Below are 25953 nucleotides of genomic sequence, written 5' to 3'. Positions count from 1 at the left end.
AATCTTCTGGGATTTTCATTGAAATTGCATTACATTTATAGATCAATTTAAGAGACTAGACATCTTAGTCATATTGAGTTCTCCAATGCATGAACGTAGCATTTCTCTTCATTAACTTAAATCTATAATTTCTCCCAGCTATGTTTTCTAATTTTCAGTGCAAAGACTCAGATATAGTCTATCAAATTAATTCCTGAGTGTATTATGTATTTTGATGTTATCATACATAATTATTTTATGAATCTAATTTTCCAGTTTTTCATAGCTATTAATGCTGTGTACAAGTGCAGAAAATCAATTTTGTTTTGACTTTAACAAATGAGCCTGCTAAATTCACTTAATAGTACAGATCATAGGTTTTTCTACTTACAGTCATGTTGTATTCAAGTGATAATCATTTTACTTTTTTTCCCAGAAATGCTAAGATTTTATTTTGTTTTGTATGTGTTTTTCATCATTTATTTTGTTAATTTGATGAGGTAAATCAACTTTTTGAATGTTAAATTATCTTTCATTCCTGGGTAAGCCTCGTCTAAGTTCAGTTCAGTTGAATTGCTCAGTCGTGTCCGACTCTTTGCAACCCCATGGACTTCAGCATGCCAGGCTTCCCTGTCCCATCACCAACACCCAGAGTTTACTCAAACTCATGTCCATTGAGTCAGTGATGCCATCCAACCATCTCATCCTCTGTCGTCCCCTTCTCCTCCTGCCTTCAATCTTTCCCAGATTCAGAGTCTTTTCCCATGAGTCAGTTCTTCGCATCAGGGGGCCAAAGTATTGGAGTTTCAGCTTCAACATCAGTCCTTCCAATGAATATTCAGGACTGATTTCCTTTAGGATGGACTGGTTGGATCTCCTTGCAGTCCAAAGACTCTCAAGAGTCTTCTCCAACACCACAGTTCAAAAGCATCAATTCTTCGGTGCTGAGCTTTCTTTATAGTCCAACTCTCACATCCATACATGACTACTGGAAAAACCACAGCTTTGACTAGATGGACCTTTGTCAGCAAAGTAATGTCTCTGCTTTTTAATGTGCTGTCTAGGTTGGTCATAACTTTTCTTCCAAGGAGTAAGTGTCTTTTAATTTCATGGCTGCAGTCACCATCTGCAGTGATTTTGGAGCCCCCGAAATAAAATCTCTCACTGTTTCCACTGTTTTCCCACCTATTTGCTATGAAGTGATGGGACAAGATGCCATGATCTTAGTATTCTTAATGTTGAGCTTTAAGCCAACTTTTTCACTCTCCTCTTTCACTTTCATCAAGAGGCTCTTAAGTTCTTCGCTTTCTGCCATAAGGTTGGTGTCGTCTGCAAATCTGCAGTTATTGATATTTCTACCAGCAATGTTTCATCCAGCCCAGTGTTTCTCATGATGTACTCTGCATATAAGTTAAATACGCATGGTGATAATATACAGCCTTGAGGTACTCCTTTCCCTATTTGGAACCAGTCTGTTGTTCCATGTCCAGTTCTAACTGTTGCTTCTTGACCTGCATACATATTTCTCAAGAGGCAGGTCAGATGGTCTGGTATTCCCATCTCTTTCAGAATTTTCCACAGTTTGTTGTGATCCACACAAACAAAGGCTTTGGCATAGTCAATAAAGCAGAAGTAGATGTTTTTCTGGAACTCTCTTGCTTTTTCTTTTCTTTTTTTTTTAAAAATAAATTTATTTATTTTAATTGGAGGCTAATTACTTTACAATACTGTATTGGTTTTGCCATACATCAACATGAATCCACCACGGGTATACACGTGTTGCCCATCCTGAACCCCCCTCCCACCTCCCTACCCGTACCATCCCTCTGGGTCATCTCAGTGCACCAGCCCCAAGCATCCTGTATCATGTATCAAACCTGGACTGGTGATTCATTTCATATATGATATTAGACATGTTTCAATGCCATTCTCCCAAATCATCCCACCCTGTCCCTCTCCCACAGAGTCCAGCAGACTGTTCTATACATCTGTGTCTCTTTTGCTGTCTCTCATACTGGGTTATCATTACCATCTTTCTAAATTCCATATATATGGGTCAGTATACTGTATTGGTGTTTTTCTTTCTGGCTTACTTCACTCTGTATAATAGGCTCCAGTTTCATCCACCTCATTAGAACTGACTCAAATGTATTCTTTTTAATGGCTGAGTAATACTCCATTGTGTATGTGTACCACAGCTTTCTTATCCATTCATCTGCTGATGGGCATCTAGGTTGCTTCCATGTCCTGGCTATTATAAACAGTGCTGCAATTAACATTGGGGTACACATGTCTCTTTCAATTCTGGTTTCCTTGGTATGTATGCCCAGCAGTGGGATTGCTGGGTCATAAGGCAGTTCTATTTCCAGTTTTTTAAGGGATCTCCACTGGTACTTGATCTCTGATTCCTCTGCCTTTTCTAAATCTGGCTTGAACATCTGGTTCACGGTTCACATACTGTTGAAGTCTGGCTTGGAGAATTTTGAGCATTACTTTACTAGCATGTGAGATGAGTGCATTTGTGCAGTAGTTTGAACATTCTTTGGCATTACTTTTCTTTGGGATTGGAATGAAAACTGACCTTTTCCAGTCCAGTGGCCACTTCTGAGTTTTCCAAATTTGCTAGCATATTGAGTGCAGCACTTTCACAGCATCATCAAGCCCCAACTACTCATCATAATTTTTATATATTGTTGAGTTTGATTTACCAATCATTTGTAAAGGATTTTTATATATCTGTTCATGAGGGTTTTTGGCCTGGATTTTCTTGTTTTGTAAGTCTTTAATTTGTTATCAGTTAATACTGACCTCATAAAATGAGTAGGAACGTGTTCCCTCCTCCCCTATTTTCTAAAAATTTGCATAGGATTATTGTCTATTTCTTAATTGACAATATTTATCAGTAAAGACTTGATCCAGTTTCCTCCTTTTAACTTCATTGCCATAGATTTCTTCTCGGATTTCACTAATTCTTACTCATTCAGATATCATGTCTTTCTTCTCATGCCCAGAATATATGTAGGAAATCTACTAAGTCACTAATTTATTATCATCACTGCTCTGCTTAAACAACTCCCTTGTTCGTTGTCTTCCTTGACCTCATATTTAACACAGTGTTATTCGGAAGAGCACTTAAGACCTGTTGCAGCCTGGGTCCAACCTCCCTCTTAAATCTCATTCCTCTCCACTAATCCTTCAATTTTCAGTTTTTGGCTATTTAGCAAGAATTCCAGACTTTAGTAGTTTTGGTATCTTTAATGCTAATGTCTGATCCTGAAATATTCTATTCTCACTTTTCAACTTTCCTCTTAATATTGTCTCATTAGTATACCCTTCCTTGATTCACACAGGCATGATTAGATTCTGTCTCTCCAAGTGTTTCCATATCTCCAAGGTGTGGCCACAGAGATCTTTGCTTGTACCTCTGCTTGCCTTTGGTGATGCTTTGCTTTAGCTTGATGTGTATCTTTCACCTGACTCTAAAAATCCGTATTTCTTTCTTTCGCAGCCCTTAAGAGGAACTCAAGAAATACTTTTATTGATCTAGATTATTGATCCAAATCCTCTTGAATGTTCTTGGAGCTTTGGTCTTGTCCTGACCTCTTGATGTTTTACCCAATTTCTGAATTTAGATGAGGATTTGAGGATTTCAGTTAGATGGTCCATGTTTACGTTAATCTAATGTTTTAGTTTTAATAATTTTCTTTTTGGGGGGCCAAAGGGCACATGGCTTGGAGGCTTTTAGTTCCCTGACCAGGGGTTGAAACTGTACCCTTAGCAGTGAAATCGTGAAGTCTTAACCACTGGACTGCCAGGGAACCCCCAACTTCTCTATTTTCTGAGTCTTAAGTTCTTGTTTCAGTTCCTCATCCTCTCCTTCAGTTCCACTCAGATTAACCTTTGTATTGCTCCTGCCTACTCATACCTCTTCCAATGAGGTTCTGACCTGATATTTTCTACCTTATAATACCAATATCCTGAAGTTTCAGAGATATCCTAGCATCCTCTAAGATAGAATGATCTGTCCTAAGCTCATTGTTACCAAGCTTTGCTTCAGTGTTAGAAAGTTGAGTGCTTCACGTTAGTGTTCATAATCTTGGCTCTATCTAAAATGACACCTACTGTGTCTTCTTCCCTCTGGAACTGGGTTAGTACCCTTAGAACACGGCTTTTCTAAATGGAGGAACTGGTTCTGGGCAATGATCATTTCCAATCAAATTGCGCTATTCTCTTTTAATATAACTTGTTTTAACCTCTATCTTTCTAATTAAGGATTATCTTTCTGAAGACATACAAATCTGGCCAAGTCCCGAACTACAAATTTTCATGTATTTGTTTTTATTTTTCCTTTGGCTTCATTAAAAAAATACTTTTTTTTCTTCAAAAAACAAATACTTTTTTTCTTACTAGATTTGAAGAATACATGAAGACTCATGCATACCACCACACATGTCCTTTTATGTACACACTCAATTTTTCCAATCCTTCTCAATCCAATGCAATGTCCAGATCCTCTATTCGCTTGAATATTCTCTCATCGATTAATCTGGCACCACTTTAAGGAGTGATTTTAGTGACTGAGTTGAATCAAGTGTAGAGAAATTGGTTAAGAAGAGACAGAGCTGAAGGTAATCTCACTAAGGTGAGATAAGATATGGATGGCAATACCTACAGGACTTGGCCTGCCCTTGTGTCTACCATTTTGAAATCTAGCACAGGAGACATTTGGCATTTTCTCCAGCCTTATTCCATGGCCAGATTCTCTCATCTTATAAACACTGTCACCTATTAATCCATTCTTCCTCTCACAGTCCCACCTATGTCATGGGGTCATATAGGTAATATTGTAGCTGGTCCTGGTGTTGTCCCTCCCCATCTCCCTGCCCTCCTCTTACCTTCCCTAAATCAGGTTGCTTGGTGATCAAATTAGGTGTCCCATTTCCCATCACAGGATGTCTCTCCTTGCTTCTGGCTGCAGGCCCTTAGCCCTCTCTTGACATGGCACCCTGGAGTATGATGTTCAAAATATTCCCCATTGGGGCTGTTCCTTGAAGACTCAGTAACTAGAAGAGACTCTGTTAGACCTTTGCTTGAAGAGGGAGCAGAGTACTAATTGGTGTCTGGGTGGTGGGAGTTTCACTTTGGATCCCTATAGGCAGTGGCTGAAAAGGTACCCATTAAATACCCTGTTCTTGGGACCTGACTGGTAGCTTAACTTCTCATTCCTCGTAGGTCAGTGCACCTCTTTGGTGAGTAATGTTTAAGGGTAGGCCCAAGGAAGAGAGATTCGTATAGGCTACATCTACAACTTAATTTTTCCCCCAACCTTCCCAGATCTGGATAATCTGATAGGCTGTCTGGGGGTAAAAATGCATTGTATTGATAACAGTAGGGAAAAGGGGAAATATCACCAATATTGATGATGTGTACATCATCAGAGATCTATCTAGATCTTTTTGTGTTGTATATGGGCTTCTCTGGTAGCTTATGTGGTAAAGAATCTGCCAGCAATGTGAGAGACCCAGGTTTGATCTCTGGGTTAGGATGATCCCTTGGAGAAGGGAATGGCTACCACTCCAGTATTCTTTCTTGGAAAATCTTATGGACAGAGGAGGCTGGCAGGTTATAGTCCATGGGGTCACAAAGAGTCCGGCACGACTGAGTGACTAACACTTTCACATTGTGTCATATACAAGGTGGGGGCGGGGGTGGGGGTGGGGTATTGGGTGTGTGAGAATTACTTCCTCCAAAGCAGGCAAACATCCTGCTGGTTCTGGCACAACAGTAAGTTATTTATAAGTTGGCTCCTCCTTGAAGCCTGCAGGGTGAGCCTTAGGGAAACATTTATGGAGGCCCCTGCATCTGCCTCCAGGAATCCTCTAGCTCCAGGATTCTTAATCTCATTTTACTACTTCCGTGATGGAAATAAAGGAGTTGAGCTTACTGAATTAGACTTTCCCTTGAGGCATAAGGTTTATAATGAGGGACATTTGCTGGGTCCTCAGGGGATAGTTGGGCCATTAGATTTAAGTATTTCCTACACAGTCCTGAAGACACTGTTTCATTCCACAAAGTTGGCTGAGGCTTAAGGTTGGGCAGCTTTTTGGATAATCTGAAACAGGTGCTCAGGTGATCAAAGCCACATTTCTTGACACCTTCCAACACCCCTTCCCTCACAGCACCATATTCTGGGGATGCTGAGGGAAACAATGTGTGTTGGGAGGGAGAAAAGGAGCATTATCTGGGAGGATATAGTATTTTTGACTGGGTGGCTCTGGGTTACTACTAAACAACATCCACACATGGGATGAAACTATCTTTTTTTTTTTTTTTGTGGAACTTATCATCTTTTGTCAAATCAAATGCATTGCCTCTGAATTGCTAAAGTTTCTGTTGCTCTTAATCAGGTAACTCCTAATGCCTCATTTACTTCTTGTAATTCAGTGACAATAAAATGACTGTTTCTAGCATTTGATAAGGAATTTTCACATATTGTATCTCATTGGATTCTCATAATGATCCTGTGAGGTAGGTTTTAGTATGTTCATTTCACATGTGAGGACACTAAGGCTTGAAAATGGTTAGATGCTCTGCTTAAAGTCACACAGCAGACATATGGAAGAAATAGTACCTCGAACCAGGATCTTGACTTCTGGTCCAGTGTTTATTCCAAGACACCAGAACTACAGGTCCACTCAAATCTCCTTATCTTCCAAGCCCTTATACCTTTTGCTGTTATCACTTAGTCTCCTTAGCAGCTATGGTTTAAGGTATGGGCAATAGTCATGTAATTTCTCTTGGAGAGAAAAGAAAAATGTTCTTGGTCATTTTAAAGCTGCACTGTTCCTTCTTTTTTTAATTTCTTTTTTTTTAAATTGTAGTATAATTGCTTTACAATGTAGTGTTAGTTTCTGCTGTATGAAGGAGGAATCAGTTATATGTATACAATGTAATATTACTCAGGCATAAAAAGGAATGAAATTGGGTCAACTGTAGAGATGTGGATAGACCTTGAGTCTGTTACACAGAGTTGAGTAAGTCAGAAAGAGAAAAACAAATATTGTATGTTAATGCATATATGTTCCTTCTTTTCTGAACTGTGCTCCTGGGCTAACTTCTGCTCCTCTCCCTCATGGTTAGAGACTCCTTCTTGCTGCCATTGAAAGTATGAGAGGAACCCAGCTGTAATGTCTCTGCCTGGAATGTGAATCACTCTATGCTCCAAAACCCTCTCGGACCCTGGGCCCAGGTCTCTGCATGTTCTTGTGCTTTTCTTTGGCATGAGAGGACTGTGGTACTGGCGGTGTTGGGGTATGCTGGAGAGACACCCAATCCCTAAGTCGTTCTTCATCCGCCATGCTATTTGGTTCCTGTGCTGCCCACTCGTGGCCACAGTGTCCTGGGCATTCTTCCTCTGCTCCGTAGTAGTCACTATTCTCTCGAAGACAAGATGATAACCTCCTAGCTCGTGGCTCAGTGGATGTGAGATCTTGTCTGATTCTGCCACTAATAACTCTGGGACTCTGGGTCTTTTACTTATCTCTAGACCTTAGTTTTCTAACCTACAAAATGATGGTTTGAGCATAGTACATGTTGGGGATATGTATAATTCTGTACACTTTATGTGATTACATGAAAAACTGAACTGGAAGGTATATCTGATCATTTTATTTTCTGTTCTCAGCAATATAGGTGTGATATAGAGTTTTTGACTTTCATATGATTATTATTTAAAAAATTTCTGTTCATTCCAGGTCACCACAACTCTAAACTTTGTGTCTGCTGCTGCTGCTAAGTCGCTTCAGTTGTGTCCGAATCTGTGCGACCCCATAGACGGCAGCCCAACAGGCTCCCCCGCCCCTGGGATTCTCCAGGCAAGAACACTGGAGTGGGTTGCCATTTCCTTCTCCAATGCATGAAAGTGAAAAGTGAAAGTGAAGTCGCTCAGTCGTATCTGACTCTTTGCGACCCCATGGACTGCAGCCTACCAGGCTCCTCCATCCATGGGATTTTCCAGGCAAGAGTACTAGAGTGGGGTGCCATCACCTTCTCCAGAACTTTGTGTCTACCTATGTACAATACCACCTTGAAGGAGAGGGAGATACAGAAGGTGGTGAAATCAGATATCTATTGAGATTTTGGGGAAAGAAGCAAGATGTACATTTGTGAAATGATTGGGGAATAACCCAAGGAGGAATCTAATTAGTGTTGGAGTCATCAGGGACCATTTATTCTGTAACCTGGAAGTCCGTGGAGTTTGGAGAAGTGGAATGTCTCCAAATTAAGGAATTTTCCAGATGTTAGGATTTGGGGCAGTTTCAGATGAAGGTTGGTTGTAATAAGACTTATGTGAGGTCTATGCTGATTAGATCAATCACTAGCATTCAGAATTTGGGAATAAGAGCATGATGGGAAGGAGTTTCACTTACAACAGTTCCTGGGCATCTACTTGAATCTGTGATTTACTTAAATTACGTGAACTGCTCCAGGTCACAGATATAGTAGGAAGTGTAATTCTGGAAACTGGTTTCTGCTTTTTTTTGTTCAATGCATTTCCCACTAGACCAAGCTGACTTGCCTCTTTCGTGTTTAAAGATCTTGCAGAAATATCGACTAAATTGAAAATTACTTTTGACTATTTTCTTAGAATAATGGGGAAAGACTGATGGTGATGGTGGAGTTAGTCAGACCACATGTTCTGAGCTCCTAACCTTCTCATTGAATTTAACCTGTTTGCCTTTCTTTGCAGGGGCACTTCACACTTCTAAGTGAGGTGACCACCATGACTTTTCCCAATAATTCTCATCTCTTCTCACATACTTTCTTCTTGGCTGACATCCCAGGACTGACTGCTGTCCACATTTGGATCTCACTTCCCTTTTGCTTCATGTTCTTCCTGGCAGTGACTGGGAATGGTGTCCTGCTTTTTCTCATCTGGACAGAATGCAGTCTTCTCCAGCCCATGTTTTTATTTCTTGCCATGCTCTCCTTTGTTGACCTGGTTCTCTCTCTTTCCACTCTGCCCAAGATGCTGGCCATTTTCTGGTTTGGTGCTACAGCCATCAGCTCCTACTCCTGTCTTTTCCAGATGTTCTTCTTCCATGCATCTCTGCCATGGAATCAGGAGTGCTGGTGGCCATGGCCCTGGACTGCTTTGTGGCCATCTGTAACCCACTATGTTATGCAACCATTCTTACCCCAGCAGTTGTTGCCAAGATTGGAGGCCTGGTGGTGCTTTGAGGTGTGGGTTTGACCACCTCCTTTCCAAGCCCAGCCCATGGGCTGCCCTACTGTGGCTCCCACACAATTGCCTACACCTACTGTGAGCATATGGCAGTGGTGAAACTGGCCTGTGGGGCCACCACCGTGGATAACCTCTATGCCTTTGCTGTGGAGATCTTTCTTGGTGCTGGGGATGTGGCCTTTATTGCCTACTCTTATGGGCAGATTGTAAGGACCATGATTCATTTGCCCTCATCTGAGGCACGTGCTAAAGCAGGCAGCACACGTACAGCTCACATCTGTGTCATTCTCTTTTTCTACAGACCAGGCTTTCTTTCTGTAATCATGCAGCACTTTGGCCAACCCACAGCCTCTGCTGCCAAAGTCATCCTTGCCAATCTCTACTTGCTATTTCCCCCTGCACTGAACCCCCTTGCCTATGGAGTCAAGACCAAGCATATCTGGGAGCACCTGTGTAAAATTCTAAGTCTCAACCGTATTGATCCCACCTGAGTGTAGTTCTCATTAGTTGGACCTTGGGGGCCAAGGTGACCCTCCCCTGTGTGATGGGAGCCCCATAAGACCATGCTACTTACCTGGTGGGGACAAAGAAGAGAGAGCAAATGAAGTTATTCTGAGTGTTTAGAAGTTGGGAAATCTCTTCTGAGACCTATGGTGTTTAGATATTTGGATGAAAATCTAGAAGGGCTGGGGTGTATCAGTTGATCAATCAGCAAGTACTTTTCTGGATACCTTTTCCCCTAAAAGTTTGTTATTTACTTGTCTTGACAAAATAAGTGCATCAGGTAATTAAGAAATAATTAGACTTTAATAGATCTGGATCAAGTGACTCAGGAGTTCAAATGAAAACATGGACCACCTCCCACCACCATGACACTGACACATAGCCTGTTTGTGGAAGCAATAAGACTCCCTCTATCAGAAAAAACTTTGGCATCACAGAAACTGGCAAATTCTGGAGATACTTTAAGTCTTAAGATTATGAGAGAAACTCTGTAAAATATTCATGTTCCATCTGACTCCAAAATTGCCAATAACATTTAAAATCTTTATTCTTTGTATTTTTCTAGCCTGTTTTTGAGATGGCTGACCCTCTATGGCTCTTATAGTATTATGAATTTTTAACTTCTCAGGTTAATAATAATTCTTTCTTTCCTCATTTTTAGTCTCTGGTACAAAAAAAGTTTGTTGCACACAATAATTATTGTTCTAATTCTTGCTTTGTTTATTTTCGGTCTTCATTTCTAACTCTCTTGCCCATTGTCTTCTAGTTTCTACCATTGGTACTCACTGTAATGTTTCTTGTATGCTGTGAAGTCTTTACACACTCTTGCAATATATGTAGTGTTGAGTGAGGGTTATGTATTTGTAATAACATGTTTCCTTCTTTAGTTCTTCAAGAGTCCAACTTCCTCCAGTTATGTATTGTCTGGGCTCTTCCTAGTGGAAATGCATCATCCTGTCTTTTTCCTTGACATTTCTACTCATCTTGAATTTCAATTCAAACCTCACTTTATTGAGGAAGGTTTTTTGAATTAGATAAGTCACCTGTTTTTTGAACCCAGAGTTTTGTGTGTATTTCTTTCATTATCCTTCACAATTTATATATATACTGATTGAATTAATGATCTCTGTCCCCCATCTCTAGTAAATTGTGAGTTAGATGTGTTGTCTTATTATCATAGTACCTGGCACATAATAGGCTCTCAATAAATGCTTGTTCAATAAATACATCTCATTCCTTTCATGGACTGTGTCATCACCAGCATATTTCCTCATCAGTCACATTGTGTTTTTCCATAAATAAATACATAAATCTTCATAAGTGTAACAGTAGGTACTCAATACATTTTTATTGGAGAAATTAAATAAATTTTCACAAAAATGTCATTGCCATTGCAATCACTATTTATAGTACTGTCTTCACTACCATTGTCATGACTAAGGGCACATTAACTTAGTCTTTTCAGGTGTTATAAGTTCAACTGGTGGTATTTTGGATACTATGCAACATATTAGAGGACATATTTATAACACAGACTCTACTGTGCAGAAGCAAGGAACAAAGAGAAAACTAGCATTTGTATTTCTTCTTTTCTTTATTTCCTCTCCTTTTCTTCATTATTTTCTTCCTTACCCTGAGTATTTACCATGCTGTCAGTGTGATGATGAAATGAACTTGAAAATATAGAAATTATGATAAAATGTGATAGTGCAATGGTAAAGATTGGTTCTAAGTTATAGAGTATTAATTCTCAATGGGAGGCCATGGGCAGAGATGGGGCATGGGTTAGACTGGGTTTAAATTGATGCTATAAATGACCAGAGTTTAGAGACTATGAGCCTGAATTGTTGGGTGGGTAAGTGGACCAGGATTAAATTTATGGTCCCTATGGGGAGTCTGCCTCAGTCCTTCTCTGAAGTGGCTTCTGTTCTATGCACACTGTATGATCCTGTATTTTTCCCTGTTAAATATTAATCTTCAATATTATCAGTAAGAAGAAAGCTTTTCAAAGAAAGGGCAAAAAGAGGAGGACCCCCTTTCTCTTATCCCTGCTCCACTGATGGGAGTGGAAGAAAGATTGGCAGAAGAGAGGGAGCAGCAAAAGCTGCTCCATCAAAGCTCCATCAGAGCTCAAAGCTCTCTATTGATGGTAATTATCACTCAAACCTCCATCCACCTAAGGTATCTCCCTCTACAGCCCTGTGGTTGCTCCCTCTTTGTATTGACATTAGTGTAAAATTTTTATAATATGAACAGCTCTTGTTTTCCTCTTATTCTGTGGTACCCTGAAGCTTAGAGAATAAAACTGCATTATAGATAAACTCTGTCATTTAATGTCTACTAAATGTGTATGAAGATGGTACTCTCATAGTTCTCATATTTTTCTAATGAAAATGTTATACTTCCTACTAAGTGGGGAACATCCATTTTCTCACACCTCTTTTACCTCTGATTTGGAAATGAGTTTACTGTTCTTGTTCCTAAATGTAATGTTCAGTTCTTTCTTTATTTTTGTAAAAACAGACTAGCAATCAAACAAGCACAGACTGGTGCTTTCAAGGTTTGTGTCATTTACACATATCATCCTCTACCTCTCCCCATTACTAATATCTCTTCTTTCATCAAATGATGGCTTAATCAACATCTTCTTTATTATTTCACTACCCATAGTCCTGGAGGGAGACTTCAGGGTGAATGACCCATTGAACACTCTAGGTTTTCTTATTCTTCATTTCTTTATTCCCAAAGATCCTATCTCATTTACCGATTTCCAAGATGTATACTTATACTTGAACCTTGTTAAAGATTGCTATGCTTGTTTCCAACAGATGTCCCATCATCTATACTTCATTCTTTCCTATCCATACTCCTAGTATGAGGCTTAATAATGAGATTCTGATTGTGTTTCAACCTTCTGCTTAAAATCTTCCTAACTTTCTGCTGCCCTTTAAAATGACCTAAAATGTGCATGATACAGTCTTACTTACAGGCCAGGCTAAGTTCCTGAGAACTACATTCCCCAATGTCATGATTTCTTCAAGTCTTTGACAATACCAAGCTCCCTTCTCTCCTGCCTCAGGGATTTTGTATCCTCAGCTTACTCTCACCCTTCTCTTCACTTTTAACCCATTCTTTTGGTCATGAACTTGAATTTAGGATGGCTTCCCTGAACTCTCCAGGCTGAGAATGTTCTCATAAGACACTTTAGTTTTGACTTATAACACTTATAACTTCTATTAGTTATCCTTATGATCATGTATTTAAAAGTATCATTCCATGATCTGTGATCACAAGGACCATTTTATCACGTCAGCTGTTGGTGGCTGTTTTTTTGTCCAACATCTATTAGAGTACTTAGATTTGGTAGATATGTAATATCCATTGAATAAATGAAAAACTAAGGCTTCCCACTAGCTATAAGTGAAATGTTTGTAGACTGGAAGAATGAAAAGACTGCACTAGAAACTTTATTCCAAAGGAGAACATGGTCCCTGGGGTCGACTGGTAGCTGCTTTATCTGAGATGGGACCAAGGGCAGAGTTTACCAGGTGATGGAAAGATGTGATAAAGAAGATCCTAGCCTACCTCATTGGAAACTTCCTGGAATGAGTTGTCTGAGATGTGTATTTATCCTATACTTGCTATAGTATTGAAGTTGATGTTTGTATGCTTGCCACAATTCCCCAAAGAGAAGCAGAGTGCTCAATTCACCTGAGACAGGTGGCATTTATCTTAGGTTAGGTCCTCTAGAATAAACCTAATGCAGAGATTTGTATGTACGTGGCTTATTTTGAAGTATACTTGGAAATAACACCTGTCAAGAGTGAAGGAAGCAGGATGAGGCAGAGAAAGAAGTTAAACTGTGATCCAGTTATCCCAGATGCTGATGTTGATTTCTTAGGGATGCTCTTGAGCTGGGATGGTACTTCAGTGTTGCTTCATGTTGTTGTATTTATACATAGACCAGTCATTGAGCAAGATCTACACTCAGGAAAGAGAAGCAATTTTGTGTGAATCAGCTCTTTGTCCAAAGGAATGGCTCAATTATGATAACTTTTAGCAACAACATTCACAGGAGATGGAAGATAGAACCTACTGAAGTACAAAATCCACTAAAGTATTTATTGGGTCCGAGTTTGACCTGTGAATATGAGAAGTCTGAGCTTATACAGCAATGTGGGGTTTCTTAGCTTCCTGAACATAAGGTTTCTTATCATAGTAATGAGGAGGTACAGACTTAGGAATGATGACCAACACTGGACCAACATTAGCCATCTGGTCAGGGCTAGGTACCACTCCTGGCTTACCCAATCAGCTGTCCCTGGGACAGCAGACTTAGCTCTGTGTGCCTCTAACCAATCAGAAGGTTACATTTGGCTCTATTCAGATGGGTTTGGGTGGCCTCTGGGACCTGCCAATTGGTAATAACATCTTCCCTGCTCAGTACCTTGTTCACAGTCACCAGGACTGCTTTGGAGAAGTATCATAAAAGGCTTTGCCTTTGAGGTAAGATTACAGAACCAACTATGAGTTTGTGTATAATTTATAGTATAACTGATATACATCACTTAATTAATATTTATAAACACAGAATTAAAATTTTATTTATTTTATTTTTTAACTTTACAATATTGTATTGGTTTTGCCATATATCAACATGAATCCGCCACAGGTATACACGTGTTCCCCATCCTGAACCCTCCTGCACAGCTTGTGTTAGCCTGTTACATCATGAAGTCTTTGCCAGCCAGATGATAGTTATAAATTTCAATAAGACATGGTCCTTTAGTTGATATAAACCATTAAGACACTGAAAGAATTTCTATGATATAGATGAAACAGAAACTTGTGGATGAACAAAGAAAGATAATAAAATAAAATGCCCATAACTCAATCAGTGGCTCAAATATAGTCAGTGAATCCTTTTTAAGAGGCAGAAGACAGTGGACTCTGAAGTTTGAAGAAACAGCAATTCAGATATAGAGCAGGAGAAAGAATACATAAAAAGGCCCATGTTAAATAGGATGGTATACTCATATAATTCCAAAAACGTAAAAATGGTTAAAGTAAACTATACATGTGGGAATATTTTAAGTACAAGTCAAAGTTATACAAAAAGATAGACTTTGAAAACCTTGTATACCAGTCATAAACGTAGGTTTTATTTCACAGATTAAATGAACTAAAAAACATTTAACTGTAGGAGTGACATGATGACATCTGCATTTTAGGTGCATTTAAGAACACTTTGGCTTGAGAATAGAGAGTGGATTGAAAGGATAAGTGACAAAAGCAGAGAGATTTAAGGAAACAATCCAGTTTGGAGGAGTAGGGAGTATGACCTAAACATGGACATTGGGGGTTGAGAAAAAGAAGTGGCTATAAGAAGGGTTAAAAATCCAGTCAACAGATACTGTGATTATGTAAAAAGGATGAGAGACAGAACTGCGCATGCTCAGTCCCTTGCACTGAGTAATGCCAGAATCTTTCTGTAGCCCACCAGGCTCTTCTGTCCATGGGACTTTGCAGGCAAGAGAGACATAATAAGCAAGGGTAATTTCAAGTTCGTATATTGGGTTGGATAGGTTGACAGTGATGTAATTCACAAAAACATGGCAAACATGTGGAGCAGATTTAGGAAGAATAGGTAAGTTAATTCAGTCTTGAATATGTTGAGCATGTGGTATAGATATTTAGGAAGCAAGTGGAAAAGTGGATTTGTGTTTCAGAAAGATATTTGACTTAAAAAAGCTGTTTGGAAGTATATAAATTAAAGCATATAAATACTTAAACTCATGTGAGCTCAATCAGAGATAAAGTACAGAATATGGAAGAGAGGAAAGAGTGAACCCTTGGAATCAGCAACATATAACTAATAGGTAGATGGAGAAAGCGGTGGACTGGGGATATGAGAGAAACAGTGGTAGAGTACTAAGTTATGGAATCTGAGGAATACTAATTTAAAAAAATAGCAGGCTGGTTTATAGTGTTGCTCAATGCCAAGGGGCAAAAAAAGAATTCTTCTGTGTAGACACTTGCAGACTAGAAGTAATTGAATGTTTGAGTTTCAACATATCTCTAAAAGCAGCCTACGCTTACGCTTATCCCTAAATGAAACTAGTCTCTCTTAATTAAGATATGTGGATATCTTGCTTTTGCTAAATTATCTGAAGAAAAAGAGATTTTCCTCCTAGTATCTGATTTTATTCCCTTGTGTTACAGTTTAAACTTATTTCTTCATCTCATGAAGATGGTAGCCAGATCTGGACAATGTGATAATCCATAAAGAATGAAGAAATCATGACTTTGGTTTTTTTGCCTCTTCTCTTTCCAAGCCATTGATGACAACCCTGAGTAATTCCAGCTGGAGGCTGATCGAGCCATCCTTTTTCCTGATCGGCATCCCGGGTTTAGAGGAAAGCCAGCACTGGATAGCACTGCCGCTGTGTGTCCTTTACCTCCTTGCCCTACTGGGCAATGTCACCGTCCTCTTCACCATCTGGACTGACCCATCCTTGCACCAGCCTATGTACCTCTTTCTGGCCATGCTCTCTGGCATTGACCTGGTCCTGGCCTCCTCCACAGCACCCAAAACCCTTGCAGTGCTCCTGGTTCACGCCCATGAGATTGGGTACACCGTCTGTCTGATCCAGATGTTCTTCATCCATGCGTTCTCTTCCATGGAGTCAGGGGTACTTGTGGCCATGGCTCTGGATCGCTATGTAGCCATCTGTCACCCTCTGCACCATTCTACCATCCTGCATCCCAGGGTCATAGGGCGCATTGGGATGGCAGTGTTGGTGCGGGGGATACTCCTCCTCCTCCCCTTCCCCATCTTGTTGAGGAGACTTGTCTTCTGCCAGGCCACCGTCATAGGCCATGCCTACTGTGAACACATGGCTGTGGTAAAACTCTCCTGCTCAGACAGCACAGTGAACCGAGCCTATGGGCTGGCAGTGGCACTGCTTGTGGTTGGTCTAGATGTCCTGGCCATTGGTGTTTCCTATGCCCTCATCCTGCAGGTGGTGCTGAAGGTACCAGGGGGTGAGGCCCGACATAAGGCATTTAGCACATGTGGATCTCATATTTGTGTCATCCTGGTCTTCTATGTGCCTGGAATGTTCTCTTTCCTCACTCACCGCTTTGGCCGGCAGGTGCCCCATCATGTCCATGTTCTTCTGGCCACACTCTACCTCCTGGTGCCACCTGCACTCAATCCTCTGGTCTATGGGGTGAAGACTCAGCAGATCCGCCAGCGAGTACTCAGGGTGTTTGACATAAAAGGACAGATCTGAACACATCCCAATCATTTTATTCAGAGGTTCTTGCCAGCCATGCTGCTAGGAGCCCATGGTTGGTCTTCTCCACATGGATCAAGTCCATTGTTATCATGAGAAATCTTTCTGGTTATAATAGTCTCATGGCAAAGAACATCATGAACACTTGGCTCCATGGCTGATTGAGATGTGCCTAGAGAGCCTGATTGTGAATATTTCCTCCATCCTTTATTTCCTAATCCAAACATTTCTCTATTCCTGGTGATGGAGGGGTTTGGGGTTAGGAGACACACATGATGGCTCTGGATATGTCATTTTTTCTATCTAATGACTGACTGTGCAACATATCCTAGAGTGTATATGGAAAGTTCCAGTGTTTGTCCTGTTTTAGTTCTGAGTGTCATTAAAACTTATAAGTGCTATGAGCTTCAGGTCACTAGGCTCCTGTGTAGTAAGAACCTTTTTCAAATCATTTGAGATAGTCACAATGTGAGAAAATACCTTTTCCTGAAATATGGGTGTTATTTATTTAAAACAAACTTATGTGGAGCAGATACTGTGATAGGGAATAATGTGATATCCTTGTATTTAGTGTAGAAACACATGTGAATAGTGACTTTCTTTTTTAAAAGATATGTTGTATTTCAGATTTATTGTGTTTTAATTTACCTATATTTTTCTTTGGATAAAGGAGGAATAAGATAAAGTATTGAATTTATGTATTTTATAAGTATTAATTTAACCAAGCAAAAGTAACCATGTAATTATTTGTATCTTACAACTATAAAATATGCTAGAATATGATGTTGATAAACATAGGTTTATTAGTAAATTTAGAAGCAGTTATGCCAGTGGATGCAAGAGTTGGACTGTGAAGAAAGCTGAGCCCTGAAAAAAAAAAAAAGAAAGCTGAGCACCGAAGAATTGATGCTTTTGAACTGTGGTGTTGGAGTAGACTCTTGAGAGTCCCTTGGACTGCAAGGAGATCCAACCAGTCCATTCTAAAGGAGATCAGTCCTGGGTGTTCTTTGGAAGGAATGATGCTAAAGCTGAAACTCCAGTACTTTGGCCACTTCATGCGAAGAGTTGACTCATTGGAAAAGACTCTGATGCTGGGAGGGATTGGGGGCAGGAGGAAAAGGGGACGACAGAGGATGAGATGGCTGGATGGCATCACCGACTTGATGTATGTGAGTCTGAGTGAACTCCGGGAGCTGGTGATGGACAAGGATGCCTGGCGTGCTGTGATTCATGGGGTCGCAAAGAGTCGGATATGACTGAGTGACTGAACTGACTGACTGACCGATGCCACTTAAACTGAGTTACTCTTTCTGAAATGTGGATATGGAGTGATTACAATGAGGCCTCACTCCATCTCTGCTAACAGGAACTGGGTAAAAAGTTATAAAAGGATTGTCGTAATTGATTTGTTGCCTGTTTGTGGGATATCGCCTTAATATTGATCTTAACTATTTTGAGTCCCTAGAAAAGTTACAATGTTTTTTAGTCCTTGAAGAAATCAAGTCACTGGTACCTAGATGTAAGATGCTCAAGTGATCAGAGTATCCTATCTTGAGATTCCATCATGGTAGGGTAGATGGTTAGTGTTTCCAATTTCTCCTTTCTTTGTAAATTTTACTTCTAATAAGTAGTCTTATATTATAAAGCTGAGTATGAAGTCTTTAATTTGGTTGTCACACATGGGTGAGTAAAGGAGGATTGCTCTGAGTTCTTATTGCAGGAGGGATTACATATTCTCATCACTCTTTTCTAGGTGTGGGATTTAAACTATGGTAAATTGTCCTGGGGAAGCCAGTCTATGCTATATCACACACACTGGAAAACAAATACTTTGACACTAGAGGTATTTAGTTTGAGTAGATTATAAAAGGAGTAATTTGCTTTGTCCTTCCATTTATAGTACTTTCCAGTGCTTGGAATGTGGATGTGAAGCAGCTTCCTTGGATCAAAAGATGGAAATGTGTGTTGAAGATGGCAGGGCTACATTATAGAAAAGTCTGTGTCCTGCTTCTTCCTGGGCCACCAAACCTGGCTTATATCTGTGACAAAAATGAACTTGAAGTTGGTTTAAGCCAATGTGTTTTGGGAGGATCTTTGTTGCAACAGACTAACCTATAGCTTAAGCAGTACACAGTCTTCATCTCAGATCTTTCTAGTAGTATACGTATTTCTCTGCCTGAAAGATGTCTTTTAAAATTTCCTTTTGAAAAGATTTGTGGTTCTTGTCTAAAAACCTATTTATTTTACTCACATCCAAATTTAATATGAGAAAGTTATTTAAATTATTGCATTATTTAATTTTCTACTGTGTCTGTGGTATATCCTCTATTTCATTCTTAGCAGTGTTTGCTTGTGCTTTTTCTCTTTTCCTTGATTACCCATGATAAACATTTATCAATATTATCAAAGTATTTCACTGTGTAGCCATTCAGCTAAGTGTTAGTACTGATGCTTTGGATTAACCTTCTTGTCTTTTCTGCTGGTTTACTGACATTACCTCAGAATTAACTGATTCTCTCTGTCTGGCCCCACAGCAATGACAGGGCTTGGAGATTCAGCAACACCTCCTTCATTTATAGAGGGAGCTGGTTTCCTAGTCACTTTGTGCACAGGATACTAAACTGACCCATCTCCTCTGACACTACAAGAATAATTTTTTCATTAATTCACTGAATGATTTTTCTTTTATGTTATTATTTCTATTTATTCTAAGCTTGGAGCATTCCCTAGATCTCCTAATGTTATCTCCTAATAACATTTCCTATCTCTAAATCAAGCTTTAGCTTCTCCAATTACTCTTTCCCTAACTCATAATTCTATTGTCCATATTTACATTGGTTTACAGATTTTTTTCATTTTGTTTTTTTTCTATATTTCCAATCCAATTTGACTTATGGATCCAGAAAATTCAGAAAATATTTGAACCAATTGTTTTACACTTCCCTGTATCCTAGAACTGTTATTATTATTTTAATAATTCTTTGTCTATTAAATGAGACTTTTGGGAGAGAGAGAAAAGTACATCATATTTTTAGTCCAGCATCCCAAATCAGAATTATTACATTTTAGATTTCATTTTTTGGTATTAGTAGTTTTGTATATAGCTTCCATTTTAAGCCATAAGCTTCTGGTAGATAGGAGTCTTTTGTGTTCCATTTACTTCTCAAAGCTAAATGTCTGACTTAATCTCCAGTGCAAGAAACGTCTTCAGTAATTGTGATACAGGATGAATGCACAAACTTGGTACCTCTGCAGAGAGTGCTTCTTTTATTCTGTTAGCAATTCTTGGTGTGGTTTTTTGTTTAGGATTAGGAATATAGATTTCTCATCCTAGAATTAGATGTTCCTCAACTTGGTAGAAACAGAGTGTCTCTTTGAGAGAAAAAAGCTCAGGAGTACTGCTGGAGATTAGAAGCACAGGTTTTCTACTCTTAATCCTCTCTGTATTCTTAGGAGTAGTGATCACTCACAAGGAATTAAAGAGGGGCCAAAGTAATGTATGGATGTGAAATTTGGTCTATAAAGAAAGCTGAGGTCCAAAGAATTGATACTATTGAATTGTGGTATTGGAGAAGACTTTTGAGAGTCACTTGAACAGCAAGGAGATCAAACCAGCAAGGTAATCAACCCTGAATATTCATTGGAAGGACTGATGCTGAAGCTCCAATACTTTGGCCACCTGATGCAAAGAACTGACTCATTGGAAAAGACCCTGATGCTAGGAAAGATTGAAGGCAGGAGGAGAAGGGGACGATAGAGGACGAGATGGTTGGATGGCATTGCCGGCTGAATGGATGTGAGATGAGCAAGCTTGGGAGTTGGTGATGGACAGGGAAGCCTGGCATGCTGCAGTCCATAGGGTTGCAAAGAGTCAGACATGACTGAATGACTGAACTGACTGAAAGTAATAATAGAGCTTAATAACTTCGATATGCATAGCTCTCCAATAAGTCATGACTGATATATGTGGAAGCAGAGAACACAGAGGGGGCCATCAGTTTCATTCCCTTAATTCTAGATCTTAGGATCACTGCTTACTCCCTTCCCCAATCTGGGGGCATACTTGATGTGAAAATTTGACTCAAAGTACAAATATCTTTGTTGTTCTTGCTTAGTTTCTGAGTCTTGTCTGACTCTTTTGCGACCCCATGGACTGTAGCCCCTGTTCGTGACTCCTCTGTTCATGGGATTTTCCAGGCAAGGATACGGGAATGGGTTGCCATATCCATCTCCAGGGGATCTCCTCGACCCAGGGATAAAACCTGTATCTCCTGTATTAGCAGGAGGATTCTTTACCACTGAGCCATCTGTAGGATTCCCATAAATGGATGAAGATCTAGAAAAATGTAAACTACAAAAAGATAATGGTTGGCTCCCAAGTTTTCTTTGGGAAGCTGATCATGGGTACTTATGCAAGTGAACTTATGACATTTGAATATGAAGCAAAAGAGAGTCCATTGCTGTCCTTATAGATCCTCTAGGCAGTCAGTGAAATGGACAGGTTGAAACAGGCTACCTACTCTCAGATTCAACAACCCCACCATTACTCCAACAGTCTGTCCAGTTAGTGACCTTTCTTCCCATATGTAAAAACAAGCAAGAGAAAGTGGAGGATAAGGTTCTTTCTTAGTAGGCAGCAGAGGGCGCCTTTCACTTTCTTTGGGTGAGGTTGATAATGTTATAAGGGCTGCCCTAGTAGCTTAGCTGGTAAAGAATCCCCCTGCAATGCAGGAAACCTCGGTTCAATTCTTGGGTCGGGAAGATTCCCTGGAGAAGTGATAGGCTACCCACTCCAGTATTCTTAGGCTTCCCTGGTGGCTCAGATGGTAAAGAATCTTCCTGCAATGCAGGAAACCTGGGTTTGATCCCTGGGTTGGGAAGATCTCCTGGAGAAGGGAATGGCTACCCACTCCAGTATTCTTCGGAGAAGGCAATGGCACCCCACTCCAGTACTCTTGCCTGGAAAATCCCATGGATGGAGGAGCCTGGTAGGCTGCAGTCCATGGGGTCGCTAAGAGTCGGACACGACTGAGAGACTTCACTTTCACTTTTCACTTTCATGCATTGGAGGAGGAAATGGCAACCCACTCCAGTGTTCTTGCCTGGAGAATCCCAGGGATGGGGTAGCCTGGTGGGCTGCCGTCTATGGGATCGCACAGAGTCGGACACGACTGAAGCGACTTAGCAGCAGTAGTAGCAGCAGCCAGTATTCTTGCCCAGAGAATTCCATGGAAAAAGGAGCCTGACAGACTACGGTCCATGGGGTCACAGAGAGTAGGACACAACTGAGCGACTTTCACTTGATAATGTTAAAGGAAGGTTGGAAAATGTGGGGGGAGAGGGGTACATTTTTCTGCTGGGTCATAAATTATGTCTTAATAAATTTCAAGAAGAGAAAAAACCCAACATATATTTAAACTGAAAAAAATAACAATATATGTCATGATAAGGTCCAAACAACCAGAAATTAAACAAAATACCTCTAAATAATCTGTGATTCAAGTAAGAAATCATACAGAATATTAGAAAATATTTCAAACTATAATGACATGTAGTAAAAGAGGAATATAGCTAAAGAAGAGGGAAAATTACACTTTTAAATGTTTATATTAGGAAAGTACAAAGATTTAATATCAACTATCTAAGGTGACAACTTAAGAAGTTAGAAAAAGAAGTATAAATTTAGACAAGGTAAATAAGATTAAGGAATTATTAAAGATAATAGCAAAATGAATAAAATTGGAAGCAAAAACAGTAGAGAAAATTTAACAATTCAACAAAAGAGCAAAACTAGTACTTTGGAAAGATTAATAATATTGATAAAGTGCTGGTAAGATCATCAAAGAAAAAGAGAGAAACACAAAGGATAAATATGATGATTGAAGAAGTTCTTATGTAGACTATAAATCTTGACTTAGGCATACACTTCCTGTTTCTAGCACCTACCCCAACCCTAGGTTAACTATAACATTGTCCCAGTGAACCCTGGACTGTCATTTGCAGCTGAAAATGCTTCTGGTTTGTCATCTGCCCAAACCCACCATGTAAGTTACCCTATAATAAACTGATCCATTGGGTATGGAGCTGCCAGCCTTGGTTTTTGGTTTCAAGATAACTATCTCAGTTCAGTGGGCACTTGTTTGTTCCCTTCATCCTCCAACACTTGGTCACTCCCAGAACAGTCCTATTCAAGCCTAGCTCCAGGGACAGCTGCCCCAGATGGACAACTCTTCCAGGTTAAACTGCTGTGTTCTCCATTCTCTCAGGCTTATTTTCCTCCCCACTCACTCTATCAGGTATAAATTGGTTCTCTTACCATATAACACATGAATTCTTTAAATTCACTATGCTATGCAAAATCCCATGTGAAAAACCATAGGATATATGGAGAAATGGAGTGAGTAGGATAAAAAAGATAGAAAACAATATACAGTAGAGTTTTTCATATTAAATGGTTAAAAAATACTCCATTGAATATAATGCTTTACTTTGAAAAATGCAGGAAGCATGCTTGTGGAAATTGACAGAAGACTTGCAGCTTGTGAATTATTTTGAAGTGGTAAAAGAAACTTTATTTGAAATTAGATGGAAATTTGTGAAGTGAACTAAGTAAGGTACCTTGTGGCTGTTGGGGGTGTGTGTATTTGTGTGTTTTGTATATTCTTATGATGGTCATTTTCAGCTTGATGCAGTTTTCTGTGTTCAAATTATACAAAGGCAAGTATGAAATTCAAATATCCTCCAAATGTTTTCTAATATATCACTGGTGTTGGAACACCTTTATATGTTCAAACCAAGTGATAGAGCAAAACTGACTGTATCCTTTTTTTCCACTGTCAACAGTTTTCCATAATCCCAACGACTGCCGAAAAATATCTCTGTTCCACAAAGTTTTGTCTAGGTCTTTCCAAGTACTTCCCGGTCTCACCAGGTATTCCCAGATCTGCCTTTCACTGACCTATTATCTTGTAAGAGGTATCTTGTATATCGCCTTTACCTATTCATTTTTTAAAGCTATGATCATTCAAAATCTGTCATATCACTACCTTGAAACTGCTTGCTAATGAATGTGCATAAAATTAGGTCGAGTCCCACTAGAGAGCAGAGCATATACTCATATTAGAATAATTTAAGAATGGTTTACTTGTGAAGGGACTATTCATAAGGATGTGGTCTGTAAGAGATCCTAAGCAACAATGCAGTTACTCAGGGCTTGTAACATCACTTGTCAAATGAGTGACTGTATTTCCACAGCACAGATGTATCTAGACATCACAGACCATGTCTTGATACCCAATTTAACAAAAACAAAAGGTGGAATTGGACTGGGGTAAAGTGTCAGGAGGAATGGGTTTCAATCATGTGCTGAGCTAGTGGAAAAGTACTGGAAGGTTTTAGGTGGGGGTTAATCAATACGGTGTGTCAAACATATTGAGTCATTGTTGAGATTGCAAAAGCATTAGTCTGTGATTAGGCCATCTGGGCTTGCTAACTGCTGCTCTTGGAAATTAGGCTCCTACTCTCCATAGAGACTGAGAGATGGAGTGCTATCTCCTTCGATGCGTATATATATATGTGTATATATATATATATTTAAAACTTATTTATTTATTGGCTGCTCTGGGTCTTCGTTGCTGCATGTGCTTTTCTCTAGTTACAGTGAGTGGGGGCCACTCTCTAGGTGTGGTGTGCAGGCTTCTCATTGCAGTGGCTTCTCTTGTTGCAGAGCACAGGCCCTAGAGCACCTGGGCTTCAGAAGTTGCCGCATATGGGCTCAGTAGTTGTGGCGCCCAGGCTTAGTTGCTCTGCACCATGTGGGATCTTCCTGGATCAGGGATCGAACCCATACCTCCTGCATTGGCAGATGAATTCTTTACCACTGAACCACCAGGGAAGACTCAATGTTTTAAGAGAAAGTTTCCAAGTCTTGAGAAAGAGATTTCTAGGTTGTAAAATTGGGAGGAGGTTGGGAGAAGATTTATGTACATGGCAAATGGGCCGAGAAAGAATTTACAATTTCTCAAAGTAAAGTTTCTCAAGCAAATATTCTAAGGAAGCTAAGGAAACTAAGGCTAGGGGTCTGTAGTCTTAAAGAAACCTGTCCAAAGTTTAGACCAAGCCATCTTGGTCACTGGGTGATTATTATTATTTTTTTCTAGTTGGCAGTCTTAGAATGCTGTTGTATTTATTTGATGAAAACTGTTGGGGAGTTGCGAGGTGTGCTAGGGCTTGGTGTATGGTTGAGCTTCTTTCCCATGTCGCATGGGGCATGGCTATTTATAGCCATGTGGATCACTGTCCTATTTTCTGACCCAGTCGCCACTATTCTGAACACTCGCTTCTCTTGTGTGACTTTTGGCTCACTTCTTGGTCTAATAGTGCATGTGCAAAAGGCTAGTCCTGCCTGTCTAGTATCAGACATTTCTGAATAAATATTATTTTTTAGTAATCCTTTCCTGTGCACATTTTGGGCTTCCGTTCTTTCCCATTATTTCATCACAGCTGTCTTTCGTCTTTTGAAATATGTCCATATTTTCTGCTTCATAAACACTTCTCCATTTGTTTTGTATCATACTATAGATTGATTTACTATTGAACATCATGTCAGTATAGCTAGTTTTTAGAGTGGAAGGAGGAAGCTGCAGTGACTTCTGAGTTTGTCATGTGGATTCAGAGATCTTTGGAACTTTTTTACTATTTGGAGTTTTTGAGACTTTCTTCATGATACAATGTCTTATCAATTTTGAAGCCATTGCATGAAAAGTACATGATGTGTATTATCTGTTTTTACTAAGAGTAAGCTATTCAACTCAGAGACATTACTTTGCCAACAAAGGTTCTTCTAGTCAAGGCTATGGTTTTTCCAGTAGTCATGTATGCATGTGAGAGTTGGACTGTAAAGAAAGCTGAGCACCGAAGAATTGATGT

At 39.7% G+C, this 25953-nt stretch overlaps 1 protein-coding gene and 1 pseudogene across 1 annotated transcript; both read left to right on the top strand.

Annotated features, from left to right (window-relative positions):
* The first annotated feature begins 8761 nt into the window (after nt 1-8761).
* LOC113906064 lies at nt 8762-9714 on the top strand (annotated as a pseudogene).
* A 5625-nt stretch (nt 9715-15339) lies between these two features.
* Nucleotides 15340-17022, top strand: LOC113905012 (olfactory receptor 52L1-like). Its single transcript, XM_027562055.1, has 2 exons — nt 15340-15374; nt 16023-17022. Exons 1-2 carry the CDS (start codon nt 15340-15342, stop codon nt 17020-17022), a joined length of 1035 nt encoding a protein of 344 aa, XP_027417856.1.
* Nucleotides 17023-25953: the final 8931 nt, after the last annotated feature.

The sequence above is a fragment of the Bos indicus x Bos taurus genome, chromosome 15 (genome assembly GCF_003369695.1).
Source record: "Bos indicus x Bos taurus breed Angus x Brahman F1 hybrid chromosome 15, Bos_hybrid_MaternalHap_v2.0, whole genome shotgun sequence".
In the NCBI taxonomy this organism is placed as follows: domain Eukaryota; kingdom Metazoa; phylum Chordata; class Mammalia; order Artiodactyla; family Bovidae; genus Bos; species Bos indicus x Bos taurus.
The sequence above is the reverse complement of the archived record's forward strand: the minus strand, read 5'-3'. Positions and strand labels throughout refer to the sequence as shown.

What these genes read in the sequence shown, in the direction of transcription:
- LOC113905012 (XM_027562055.1), top strand. Translation starts at nt 15,340, where the DNA reads ATGGCAAACATGTGGAGCAGATTTAGGAAGAATAG. An exon ending in AGCAGATTTAGGAAGAATAG is followed by an intron (nt 15,375 to 16,022) that starts GTAAGTTAATTC and finishes TAAAGAATGAAG; the next exon opens with AAATCATGACTTTGGTTTTT.